Source organism: Suricata suricatta, chromosome 4 (assembly GCF_006229205.1).
Source record: "Suricata suricatta isolate VVHF042 chromosome 4, meerkat_22Aug2017_6uvM2_HiC, whole genome shotgun sequence".
Lineage (NCBI taxonomy): Eukaryota > Metazoa > Chordata > Mammalia > Carnivora > Herpestidae > Suricata > Suricata suricatta.
In genome coordinates this window covers 69114064-69127993 of record NC_043703.1, presented here as the reverse complement: position 1 = coordinate 69127993, position 13930 = coordinate 69114064, and the positions used below count along the sequence as shown (strand labels likewise).

At 48.3% G+C, this 13930-nt stretch overlaps 1 protein-coding gene across 1 annotated transcript in view; it reads left to right on the top strand.

Annotated features, from left to right (window-relative positions):
- Window positions 1-1199: 1199 nt before the first annotated feature.
- The window catches only part of ALOX5AP (arachidonate 5-lipoxygenase activating protein), a 28712-nt gene continuing 15981 nt past the window's right edge, over window positions 1200-13930 (top strand). The window contains exons 1-2 of the mRNA XM_029936883.1: window positions 1200-1342; window positions 8018-8117. Of these exons, the coding sequence (XP_029792743.1) occupies window positions 1273-1342; window positions 8018-8117 (170 nt within the window). The 5' untranslated portion in view covers window positions 1200-1272. The remainder of the gene's footprint in view (window positions 1343-8017; window positions 8118-13930) is intronic.

Genomic DNA, 13930 nt, shown 5'->3' with positions numbered 1-13930 from the left:
TCAGTACTCAAGAGGGTCAAGACCCTATCTGGACCGTCCAAGCTCTGGACACTGCCTCCGTGGACTCTGTCTCTTCTCAGCTGCACGGAGGACACTCAAGCCGGCCTCTCCCACACTACGGTGTGGCTCCCTGCTGCCACCAAGTACAGTGGCTGATGCTCTCTTTCAAAGTGAGGTTTTGCTAGAAGCTCCTCTCAGTCACTGCCAAAGAGCTGGTGGGTCTGGGCTGAAGACTGCAGGAATCTCGCGTTTTCTGCGTGGCTTCAGGGGGAATTGCTATTTGCTTGGGGAAAGCTGTCTTGTAAAATGCTAGGTCAGCACCTGCCTTCCCCAGGAGGCTCCCTCTCACACCTTCTCTCTCCTCTAATCACCACTCCGAGACCCTTCCAGGAAGGTGCTTAACAATCAGCTCTGAGGGGCCAGCCACGGTGGTTAATAGTCTTCCTTAAGGGTCATCTGTAACCTCATTTCTGTCCCTTATCTAAATTCTTTGGGTTAGTTTTAATTCTCTTGTTGCTTTGTGTGTGTGTGTGTGTGTGTGTGTGTGTGTGTGTGTGTGTGTGTATGTGTGTGCAAATAGAGATGTCAGCTGCCCCCTTCTTATTCATCCATTTATTCACCCATCCAGGCCTTATTCTGTGACTGCTACTCTGGGCCCTGCCGTGTATTATGGAATCAGGGTTTTTCCCCCTGGGAATTCAAGAAAAGAAAGGCAGTACTCAAAACACAGATCTTTTTGGTGCTCTATAAATAAAAATCAAGTTTGTTTTTTCTTTTTTAGTTTATTTTTTTAGAGAGAGAGAGCAAGAGTGAGTGAGTGGTACAGGGGCAGAGAGAGAGAGAGAGAGAATCCCAAGCAGGTTCCATGTTGTCAGCATAGAGCCCCAAGTGGGGCCCCATCCCAAGAACCCAGGGATCATGGCTTGAGCTGAAATCAAGGGTCAGACGCTTAACCACCTGAGCCACTCAGGTGCCCCTAAAACAAAAGTTTTATTTTTTTCTTCCCTTCCTGCTCCTCTTCCAATCCCTTCTGGCAGGTCACAATGAGCCAGGACACTTTGGTGGCTTGTTAAAAAGAAGAAGAAGACAAAGAAGAAGAAGATGACGACAAAGACGAAGAAGGAGAAGAAGAAGAAGGAGAAGTCACTGTGTAACTGTGCTGGGACCTTTGGAAATTCTAATGATGAAAGGCAGGGCCCTCACTTCCTCTTCCTGCATAGCACCGGGTGCCCGCAGACTCGAGCAGTCCTTGCTGGGGAGCCCGCAGCAAACATGGACCAGGAAACCGTGGGCAATGTTGTCCTGTTGGCCATCGTCACCCTCATCAGCGTAGTCCAGAATGGTAAGGGGACGCCTCACTCAGAGGGGGCCACATAGCAGATTTTGTTTGTCAGTTGCTTGAACGCCAGGGACTCACACTGTTCTTTGTGTCCGTGCACACTTGTGCCCGCTGTCACCTTATTTGTATTTGTTTCTTTTTCTTTGAATGGATAGGATATATGCACTTATGCATCACTTTGGAGTTTTCCTTCTGGTATTTCTTTCACTTTAACGTTGGTGTCTAACCATGTTTGCAGAGCCAGGGCAGGAACCTAGAAGCTTTCTAAAAGTCCTTACTGCAATCAGCATTTTAACTATTAATTACTGTGGCCGGAGACTGGGTGGGAGGCAAGAAGCCTAGAAAGGGAAAGGGAAATACATATTGACTTAAGAGACTGGGCTTTTGTTAAGAGCGGCTGGGCTGACTTCAGTGAAACTGACATTACCTGTCACCTGTAGGCTAGGAAGAAAAAGTGAATATGGGCGGTGGGAGGGAGAAATCACCTTATTCTTATTTTATCTCTGTATTGCTTCTTGTTTCTTTTGAAGAAAGAGATTCTTTGTAATACTTTCTTTTTTTCCTAGCAAAGTATAATTTTGAAGCATTTTTCATATGCATTATATATTAATGTAAAGAGGGAGAGGAAACATTTTTCTTCTGTGGGTTTTGCAATTCCATTAACCTTGCTATCACTTAAAAAACAACAAGCAAGGAAAAAAGAAATATGCAAGGTATCGGACCTGAAAAAGACAAGACCATGTAGAATTTTCGCTTTAAAGCTCTGAGTTAGGACCGCCACAGATTCTTTCTCTAAGTATTTCCAGGGACTTTGTTTCGTGGTTTATTAAGATAGAGAAAAAAGGAAAGTATTTACCAAGGACAGATGCTATAACTTAATGGGACTATTGCATGTTCACTCCCTGTTGTCACACTTTGGAAATTTGAATGTTTAACCAATTTGGGATAGTCTGTTATTTTTCCCTCAACTTGAACCTGGACAAAGAGGCTGAGGATTAGCCTTCTGAGCCCTGGGTAAGGTTTCCTAGAGAGGTCCCCACACCAGACACACCCAACTCTGCGTTTTCCGAGTATGTCTCCTCTCTGGAATGACAGTTTGCCTCCTTTTGACCCAAACATTTTGTTACTAAATCCATACAATCAAGTTGCATCTCAGAGGGGGAACAGACGATTGTTTAGGCTGCCATTCCTCAAGCCATTGATATTTTGTGCAGGCATCATGAGCTCCCTTGGCCTTGAAAATCAGCAAGGGATTCATTTATTCAACGTGTAGACACCTGCACCTCGCGCCCCCCCCCCCACCGTGATGGTCAGTGTCCTGGCTTTAGGGAGATGTAGCTATGGGCTGGGTCTCCCAGGAAAGGAAAGGATGGCAGGAAGAGATGACCAGACAAGGTCAGTAAAAAGCCTTCAAAGAAAGACTCTTCTGGTGTCTGTGGATGCAGTTGCATTGGTGGGTGGGGGGAGGTCCTACCCAGCTCTGTGTAGGGTCTCCCCTCCAGTCCTTCCCCTTGTGAATGTCAGTGTAGCTGACAAGTATCGGTGGACCAGGGAGCCAGTGCCTTGTCACCAGCCTGTGTGGATGGGACTAAGCTAGCTGGCAGGCTGAGGATCACCCTGAACTGCTCCCTCTCAGTTCAGAGCTAAGCTACGGGAGGCTGCAGGGTCTCCCAAGATGCAGAACCCAGTCTTGGTCTGTCGAGTGGGTCCTGGGCTTTTCTCCTAGTGGTAAAGCAAGTCCTGATCAGACTTGAGGGGGAAGTGAAGTTGAGGGGGACAATAATTTTTGGCAAGTGAGGTTAAGTCTTCTTCTTTGGTACAGTGTGGAAGGAAGACCAGTGGGATGGAGGCTTCCCAGTGGGGAGATACAAACATGGACCACAGTGGAGTTACCATTCGGGGCTGGAGATTTCTTCAGGCTGGGCACACCATGCATGGCTGCCACATCATGTCCTCTGCCCTCCCAGACCCCTGTGAGCAGAGAGGGCAACGTGGGGCAGGCAGAGTGACTCTGCACAGTACTGTCGCACCCGTGCTTGGGGAAAGGACAGCCTGTTGCTCTTTGGAAGCCACAGAAGCAACCCCACCATGCTTTCCCTCTGAGGCAGAGACCCCAACTGCCATGTGATGCAGAGACCCCCGTGTGTGAGGCCTTTTATTTGTGACTGTTAAATGTGCCCACGTCGGGGAACAAGAAACATTCATATGACTCAGGAGAGAACATCTGTACTCGCTTACACAGAGAGTTTCTAGGCCAACACAAAGGTTCAAGTGCATGTCCAGAGCCTCTCTTTGCAATTCTAATTAGCTTCAGCGTTGAACCATAGGTCTTCCTTAGAGAGTTCAGAAAATATGCAAAAACTGTGCCTTTCTCCCTCTGCCCTGCCAAATGCCACTTCAAACCCTTTCTCTGAGTTTTAAAACATATTTACATGTTGTTGCCAGGCACCGTACACTTTGTCTTTGTTCTGAGACAAAAAGGTCCGGTCCACAAGTGTCCATGATGGTGCCCAGGGTCTGTGCTCTCTGTACACTGTGTGAGAACTTCATTTCCCAGAAAGAGGCCAGAGCCTAGCCTGCCAGGGGGAACTTCCTCCTCTGACTCTTAAACACTGCTTAGTCATCACGATCTTTGAACCTGCGGCTCTCTTCCAGCACAATCCAGTAGAACACAGATCTGGAAACACGGAGTGAGTTTAAAATACATCGTTCCAAGAAAGCTGGGCCAGAACCACCAATGCCTGGTTTCCCAGGGAGTACAGATAAATGCATTTCCTATAAATAGCATCCAGAGAGCCTCCAACCTCTCCTGCCAAAGCGCCGGCAGTGTTGACATGTAGCAAACCTGAGAAACACAGATTAGGAGAAAGTGATTTCCATAAGAAGCCAGACTAATTAGATTGGGAGGAGAAGGTGAGCCGAGGGGAAGGGGCCGGAGCCCGTGCATGGAAGCCCGAAGGGCAGCAGCAAAGAAAAGATGTCCTCCAGTGAGAGAGCCATTTCTACAGCCCTTCTGGGCATAGGGAAAAGTGGTGGGAATTGGCATCTCCTCTCACCTCCACTCTCTTCTTGCTGTGAAGCCAGAAAGGGAGACATCATGGCCCTGTGCTCACAAGGGTCTGTAAGAATAGGATGAGAAGGGTTAGAGAGCTGGTGGCGAGCACCTTTCCATGCCATCCCTGCTGCTCCCACCCCAACACACCCACTCAAAGTGAATCTCATGGGCACCATACTGGAAGACTGAACAACCCAACCCAGGGTTGAATGGACTCTAGAAACAGGACTCATGAGGAGCCCCCAAAGCAGAAATTTTATTTACAACCATTCTCAACAGCTCCTGCCTGACGTAGAGCTCACAACCTACTGAGCTCGCCCTTCCCATTGGAAATCTGCTTTGTGCCAAGGACAGAGCTTTGTATTGGGCATAATATTATTTCGCTGAATCCTTGCAACCTGTGAATTATATGTGTGTGTGTCTGTGTGTGTATATAATATATGTGTATATAAATTAGTCCTATTTTACAGGTAAGCAAAGTGGGGCTTGGAGAGGCTAGAACAATGGTTGAATTGGGATTCAAACCAATTCCAAAAATCAGACGCTTATGATTTGCATATTGTCTCAAATTGTCTCCCTACTCAGGAAATTCTTTCCTACATGTGCTGCCCTATAACTTCTATCCATTGGTCCTGTTTCAGTTCTCTGGAAAAGCCTGGACTCTGCTGTAGGCTTCTAGGTTTACAGAGTCAGCTATAGCATCCTGTCATCAATGTGTCACTTCTTTTGTGACTTGGTTTCCAGAGCCCCTTGTCATTGGGTTACTCCCTCCCACCCGTCTTGCCCTGAGCTTTTCTAAGATGCAGATAGACACTTTCTGTGCCGGGAAACTCACTGTTCCTGAGATCCAGACATCGCTTCTATTAAGATAATCATGGGGGCATTATTCCTTTGAACACTTGTATTGCACTGCTAGCTCATATTAACTTTGTGCCTAACTAAAATCTCAAGATCTTCTTATGTGATCCTGGGAGAGTTGTTTGGCTTCTCTCTCAGCTTCCTCAACTGAGAAGTGGGGCTGTGAGAACTTCCGTACTTGTCTGTTGAGTACATTGCTCGGAGGGGTTCCTGGATGGCTCAATCAAGTGTCCAGCCTTTGATCTCAGCTCAGGTCTTGATCTCAGGGTTGTGAGTTCAAGCTCTGCACTGGGCATGAAGCTTACTTAAAAAACAAACAAACAAACAAACAAACAAAACCATACTACATAGAAAAACCTAGGAAAGTAGCCTGTAGTGCTCAGCATGTGGTGTGTGCTCCATAACGGTCTGCAGCCTTTTGTCTCTCTGTCTCTGGCTCTGGCACTCTTTCTCTGCTTTGGCCTACTGTCTGTCAGCAGCTAGCCAAGGTCAGTGTGTCAGTGGTCTCTGCACTCGAGATTTATGTCACATGGTGGAAGATAACACGAGGGTGGGACGTGAGTGGGAGCGGTGGGCAAAGGAAGCCAAATTCTTTCAAGTTTAGCTGAGCAGGAGGGAAGTTTAGCTGCCTCGTAGACTGGGGCAGGCTTGCTTTTTTGTTGGATGGGCAGGAAAGATCTGAGCATGTTTCTAGGGTCAAGAGAAGGAGAGAAAAAGAGAGGGAAGGTTCAGGAATTGGGGAGAGCGCTGATGAGACAAAGGCCCGGAGAGGCTGCAGGAATGGGCTCAAGGTCACCAGTAGAGGGCAAGCCTTGGGAAAGAGGAAGGGGTCTGTCTCTGAGCAAGGAGAGGAAGAAGAAAGGCAGGCTCGGAGAAGCACTGGCCCGTGTGCTGCTGGTGGCAGAAATCACCTCTGACTTCCTTGACGCTGTCTCTGCTACCCATTCAGAGGCAAGGGCCGTCCCCTTGGGGTCTGGAAAGGCAGTGAGCAGAATTTCCTGTTGTCCTTTGTGCTGAGAAGAGACATGCAGAGCAGACAGATGTGTACTTAAACCCCATGTGGCTGAAGGGATCCCTGCGGTGAGCTTCAAGGTGACAGCAACAGGAGAAACATCCTAATCTGCCCCTGGTTTCACTGCTCCCCAGGGGGGTGACTCTGAGAAAGCCGGCAACCTCCTGGAGCCACTGGGGCCTTGTCTACAAAGTGGAGACAGCACGGCCCGCGTGGCAGAGTCGGCACAGGGCCCAGGGAGGGAAGAGACGCCGGGTGTCCCGGAAGCAGGGACGACGTTCCCTTCTCACCAGCGGCTCTTGGCTAACCTGCTCCAGACAGGTTCGTTGCTAGGGGAGGGCTGTGCTTTTGCCCAAAAGAAAACCGGAGAAGGCCTTTATTCATATACACAACTGATAAGGCATCCATTTCACATCTTTTTGAGGAGGCTCATATGAAGCTGTTGAAAAGGAATCCCACAGGGATCCCTGTTCTGGAAACAGGAGGGGAAGGGAGAGAGACCTTCATCCTCCCGCTTCCCCCATCCAATCTAAAGACAAACCCTTGGGATTCTGGCCCCTTGGCACCCCTCACAGCCCACTGCCTCACCTTGCTGGGCTCCCTATCTTCTGCTGGACTGGGCCTGACCCCTCTGGATGCCCCCATGCAGAGGACAGAGTGGCTTCTGTTACAGCAACTGCTCAGCTTCTCCCTGCCAGTAGCTCTTTGTTGCTCATGAGATGGGAATAAAGTCTGAGTTTCTTACTGCTGCTCACATCAAGCTCACAGTCACATGGTCAAATCCAGTAGGTACTTCTCCACTCTCCTCTTCTCCAGGCCTGGGCTTGCTCAGTGCTCTCTCGCTCTGTCCACCCCGTGAGCACCGCACGGGGCCCCCCACCATGCTCCACGTCCTCTTCCACCCACAGCTCAGCACACTGTAGACTTTTCTTTTAAGTGTTTTGTTCACGGTGTACATGGTCTGCCTCCTCCTCTTCCACCTTTGCCAGAACAGAAGCTCCTTCGGGCCAACATTCCTGGTGTGTTTTGTTCTCAGAGGCAAGCTAAGTGTCTAGCACGTGGCAAGCCACAAAGAAAAATGTCTTTGACAGAACAATTCACCATCTACGTCTTTGGCCTCCTCTGTAATTGTACCGGTTTCCAACCCCCCAGTCCCTGCTTCCCCCATCATAAACTGGCCATACCAAATGAAGACAGTTCCTGCTTCTGCACCTTTGCCTATTCCATTCCACATGGGTGGGGTGGTCGCTTCTGTGGTCCCCTGCCCCTTCCCTCTAAGTGGCTAATTCCTACATGCTCTGCAGATCTTATCCTGGACATCACTTCCTCTAGGAATCCCTCCATGATCCCCACACTCTATTATTATACCCTATTCTACTATATTCTATTATACTCTACCCCAACACTCTATGATAGTTGCCTTTTGGATGCTCGATGGCTCCGTGTTCTCACTCAGCTTCCTCTTAGCATGAATCACTAGGGTGCAGTTTCTGCTCTCCTTGTCTATTTCCTTCGACTGTGAGATCCAAAGTGGGGACCACTCCTTGCTCACCGTCACATCACCATCACCAAGTGCAGTGGTTAGTGGAGAGAGCTGCTGAATGAATTTTTGGCAAATGACATTCGATAGAAAACATTTAGTGCTGTTTGGAGGGCACAGAAAGGGAACATTTAATGTCCTAGTAAAATAATGGGACAATAGGCTCACGAATGTGCCCATGATAAACTGGATCCAAACCTTTCCCTCTGCCAGGGTTCTTTGCCCACAAGGTGGAGCATGAAAGCAAGACACAGAACGGGCGGAGCTTCCAGAGGACGGGCACGCTTGCCTTTGAACGCGTCTACACTGCCAAGTGAGTCCAAACCCTGATAATGCAAATTAACAGATTGGGGCCCTGGGCAAGAAGCCCTTCCTGCTGGAGTGAAGACCACCCTCGAGGCTCCGTGTCTGTCTGGGTCAACCTTCAGAGCGCCAGGAAGGCAGAGCTCCCAAGGAAGACTGAACCTCACCTGGGTGGTGGGGGGCTTTGGGGATACTATTGGTCATCCTAATAAGTTATCCTTAAAGAAAGGACTTGGGGATAGTGGGGGTGGGAGTGGGAAGAGGTGTGATCACCACAGCTTCCCCCTTGCCCCAGAGACCTCTGAGCCAGTCATGAAGTCACAGCGTTACCGACTTCCTGGGGAATGAGTCCAGAGGCACTACCATGAGAACCAGCCGCTACTCATCGCTGGCTTTGGAAGCACCAGGTGGGATGTGATGGCAGCAGCCTTCAGCTCACTGCCCCTTGCGTCCCCCTTGGTGGACTTCTGGAGGTGTGCCAGGACCTTTCGTAATGCCCGCTCTCCTTGAGCAACCAGAACAGAACGGGATGAGTAGGGGAGCTCTCATTCTTTACTCCTGCGTGAAAACGCTGTTTGAAAACCCCCTGAGCAGCTCAGCGAAGGAGAGCGGAGCTATTCGGGATGTTGCTCAAACCCTCATTTTCCCTTTGTGCAGAATGCATTTGAACAGTGGTGTCAGGCAGTCGCCTGTCTGCTTCTCTGTCCCTGTGACTAGGGGCCTGTCATGGGGAAAGGCTTCTGATGCGAGTGAGCTGGCCTTCGGTCTCAATTCAGAAGTGACTCTGCTGGCCACAGAGATCTTTCCAAAGGGGCAGTCATGGATACCCAAGGAAATTATCACAGGCTGATACCCGGGGCCCCTCACCCTGTCTGGGGCCTCTGCCTTTTGGGCCCTAGGCTTCAGGCTGCCCCTGGAGTGCTTGAAGTCCCTCCAAGACTTCACTCAGGCCCTTGCCACGTGCTGTGGGTCCCCAGTCCCTCGCACCATGCAGTCCTGAGCAAGGTCATTCCAGCAGTCTTGTCCCAAGGAAATCCTTTGCTAAGCTACTTACAGGGACATTTCTATTTTAACTTTTGGACTGTCAGTGTATTAATTCTCAGAATCAACTGAAAAAGTCTAAAGATGCAGTTTAAGCCATTTTAGACATTTACACTTAAAGGAGGGTAGGGAATGTATGTAGGGCGCGTCACTTTGTGCCATTTGTAGGGGGGAGGCGTGAGAGCACTTCTCAGACACGCTAGGTGCAAGAGGTGCGAAGAAGGTGTCTTCGATCAGGGCCGACACCAAATACTCTCTGAAAACAACCTGAAGGAAACGGTAATGCTATTTTACTAGTTTGGAAAGAGAAGCCTCTTTCTGCCCAGATCTCCGGGTTCTCAGCAGTTACATTCAGTGTGTCGGCTTTGGAGAAGAGAGGCAGGGCAGCTGGCCTGCCGCGGAGTTTCACTGCACCTCGGGAGGAGTCCAGTTTCCATTTTGCCCGTGAAGACGACGTGGAGGGAGCCCAGCCGTCCGGTTTCTGCGGTGTCCCCCACGAGGGGTCTGGTTCTGCGCCGAAGTGGCCACGCTCACACCTGGCCCCAGTGCCGGCCTCGAAATTGCAGAAGTGACATTAGGTGGCGGTGGTTTGGAAGTTCTGCAATGCTGAGGGGTCCCTGAGGGAAGCAGGCGCGGGAGGAGAGTGATGGGACATCCTTGTCGCGCCGTGGGTCCCCATGGTGTGGGCGGGAGGCCCAGCTCCACAAACCCACGCTCCGTACTTCACCTCCGCGAGAGGAGAGCCAGGGGCTGCAGAGCCTTGGCAACTAAGGGGGAGAAAAGGAGAATGTTCTGGAAGATGGAGGTTGCCCAGACGCCGCTGTGGTTCTGTTACAAAGACCACTTCCTCCCTGACCCAGCTGACGGCGCTCTGTGTGCCTGTGGTGGTTTGTCCAAGGGCGGGAAGATCAAGGCCTCAGGCTGCTAAGTGCGGACAAAACCCAGAGGCGCCAGCGAGCGTGCGTCTGCCAGGAAGCAAGGGGTCCGACAGTGGAGATTCTTCTCCAGCGGTAGCTTGTCTGGGGGCCCCCAAAGCACCAAAGAGGGTGCAGGCTGAGCTGTGGATGTGCAAAAAGAAAAGAACAGGGTCTTAATCTTGCTATCCAAAAAAAAAAGAGAAATTAAGCTTAACTCATTTTTAATATACAAGTTGCGAGCCGTGTGTGTATTGTCCCTGTCACAGGGTTTCGTGATCAAATCTTCTGGTTGATAGAGTGTGAGATCATAAATGTTTCCAGACCATGGCTGTAAAGAAAAACTAGCATAAAGGATAAATGGTGCCAGTGGATTGAAATGTCCGATGCAGATTTTTCAGCATAAAATATGACTGCTGAGTGATACAGATGGTTCCAGATTTGGGGACGGTTGATAACTGGGTGTGGCAGCTGGGTGTGGCCCGTCAGCTGCAACATCGCCTCGGTTAATGGTCTGTCCCATCACCCACTTCCCACGAGGGCAGAGCCCAGTCAGAGTTTGAGAGATAAAAAGAATCTTGACCTTGACTCTGTTCCTGTGTGCAAAGCATAGTTCAAAGCCCTGTTCCCAGACGATGAGCGCCCTTAGAACAGTTTGGTTTCTGGAGAAAAATCTCTGTTAAACTGACCTAAGATTCTTCCTCATAATGCCAGTAAGCACAGGTTGCAGGGAGGAGCTGGGTCTCTGGGGAAACGTAGTTTTCTACATATGTTCCATAGATTACAAGTTCATGGGCCGGTAACAGGTATGACAGAGGAGAGCAAGTTCTGTAAAACCAGGCTTTTGAGAACTTTTAAGGTGCTGAGGAACACTGTGATTCTTGGTTCTCCAAGAAGGAGAAGTCTTTTTTAACTGCACATACACCCTTCTCCCTCTTTTTTTGGGCAGAGAGTATCCAGGGTTTAGTGTTTCACAAAATGCATTTTTAAGAAAAGCCACCCTAATGTCCCTTCTCCCTTGCACCTCCCAAAATCTACTTTATTTATTTTTTAATTTTTTTAGTGTTTATTTATTTTTGAAAGAGAGACAGACAGAGTATAAGCGTGGGAGGGGCAGAGAGAGAGGGAGACAGAATCAGGCTCCAGGCTTGGATTGTCAACACAGATGCAGGGCTTGAACCCACGAACCTCAAGATCATGACCTGAGGTGAAGTCAGACGCTTAACCAACTGAGCCACTCAGGCGCCCCTCAGAATCCACTTTAGACTCACGTCTAAGTAGGATGTACTTGTAAATAATTTGAAGCTAATAGATCTGCATTGATTCTATCAATTACTTTGCTACTATTACTATTATTAGTGATAATTTACTTGTTTTACATTAATCCAAACTAACAAAAACACTTATATAAGTTCTCCTGTACTTATTCCCAAAGGTGGAGAAAAATAGAAGGGAAAATACGAGTCCTTTTCTCCATGAACACACTGATAGTGTAGCGCATCAAACTGAACACGGCACAGTGAATTGTCGACAGATCCGGCAAGCAGCTCAGAACCAGACCTGGGGAAATGAGAGCCAGGATGGGTTGGTCAATTTTGTCTCACAGAAAGATGGCACAAAAGTCTCCACAAAAGAAAATTTGGAATAATAATAATTTGTCAGCAGGAAAGACATTTCCACTGGGGGTTGTAAGAAGGAAGACATTGGAGCAACAATAGCCATTGTTTACTGAATGCTTGTGTTGAGCTGGGCACTGCTTTATCTAATTTTATTTTCACAAGCCAGGGCAATAATTACTAATGTCTCTGTTCACCTCCTATAGACAAGGAAAACTGAGGCTCCGTGAGGCTGGGAAATGCGCCCACACTCACACAGTGGCAGACTGGGCATCGGACCCAGGCTTTGTGCCTTTAAAGACCATGTGAGCATCCATGTGCCCCAGCTCAGGAGACAGCCCTGTCACTGACCAAGGCTACTTGAATTCAGCCCAGCAGTGGCTCTCTGTCAAGGAGGGACATACACGCGTGGAGCTGTGGGTAGAAGACGGGTCAGAGATCCTGGAGTGGAAAAGGACTGGCTTGAGCTAGATCGAGGGACAGGAGTTGGGAGTTTCATTCCAATCCAGGCAGACCATGTTTTATTAGGGACCCAGGTGACTTGAGACAATAGGCAGGAATGATTGAATGTAATGATCCAATGTCACATTACTATACCATTCTCTCTAATGAGCAAATTCCTTAGATTATTAAGCATCAAAAAAAAAAAAAGAAAACCTGCATCACCCAGCACAAACCAGTACTTAAAAACAAACAAAAACAGAAGCAGAAGAATGGGAAGGATGTGAGGGCGATCTTTGGTATTAATAGATTTTCAAACTGTTGGAGCCTCAGGTATTAGATCCCATCAGATGTAGAGCATTATTTGATTAAATAAAAAGGAATGTTCTCCCTAGTTTTCTTGAACTGGGACGTGGGTCCCAAGGCTGTGGTTTTGTTCCTCTGACCCATAATAGATGTGATGTTGGGGCGCTGCATAGCTGCATATAGGACCTGTTTATTCACTAAGTACTTCACCCCAAATGATAACTTTGTTCAAGGCTCCCGCCCTTCCTCCAGGTCTGGTTCTGAGCTGCTTGCCAGATTTGTTGACAGTTCACGGTGCTGTGTTGAGTTTGATGCACTACACTATCAGTGAGTTCATGGAGAAAAGAACTTGTGTGTTCCCTTTTGTTTTCCTCCACCTTTGGGAATGAAATACAGAAATACTTACATAAGTACTAGTGTGTCCACTAGGTCAGTGAAACCCCTGGGTGCCTAGCAAGGTCAGTGGCGCTCTGCTTTCTCCCCTGTGCCCAGGGTAGGATACACTGCTTTCTTACCTTTAATTTCATTGACTTTTCCGATACAGGATCTTTTGATCATCAGAGGGACATGAAAGTTCTTGTGGCCAGGGACACAGTGCACCCTCTCTGGGTTCTCTGCAGGGGATGGACCAAGGCTTGGTCATTCCAGAGTTCTCAGTGGTACCACTGAGGCATGAGACACTATATGTCTGAATAAGGGTTCACAGCTGACTTAGTAGGAAAGTCATGAGAACCAGATCAGAAAGGATCCAAATGAAGGAATCCAAGGAAGGAATTTGAATAAAAGGCCAAATACATTTTGAAAATGGCATCTTTGCTTTACCCATATAGTTTGAGTTGTGTTAGATCAGTGGTTTTCAAACTTGAGCATGCTTCGGAGTCACCTAGAGGGCCTGTTAAAACCCGATTGCTTGTTGGGCCCCACCCCCAAAGTTTTTAATTCTGCACGACGCAGAGTGCTAACCACGATACCATCACAGCGTGCCACCTGCCCAGTGACTGGAGTTTTTAATTCTGTAGGGGTGAGATGGGCATTAACATTTGCAGTTCTAGCAAGTTCCTAGGTGTTTCTGATGTTGCTCATCTAGGGACAACACTTTGAGGAACACCACTGGAGCATCAACTGTTAAAGCCTATGTGGATCTTAGAGTTACTATCGGTCTCTTAGTTTTTCAGGTAAGAAAACTACATCCAAAGTGATTATTTTGCCATTGGCAAACAGATGGCAAATGTCAAGTCAGAGACTAAATCCTAGTCCCGTGTCTTTTCCATTCTATCACATTGCCCTTCCCCATTCATGCCTCCATGTCTTGTAAGGTTGTTTTTTCATGGATGTGCAAGTATTTTTTTTCTTTTTTTTTCAAATTTTTATTTAAGTTCTAGTTAACATAGAGTGCAGTGTTGTTTTCAGGAGTAGAATTTGGTGATTCATCACTTACATATAACACCCAGTGCTCCTCCCAACAAGTGTCCTCCTTAATGCCCATCACCCATTTAGCCCATCCC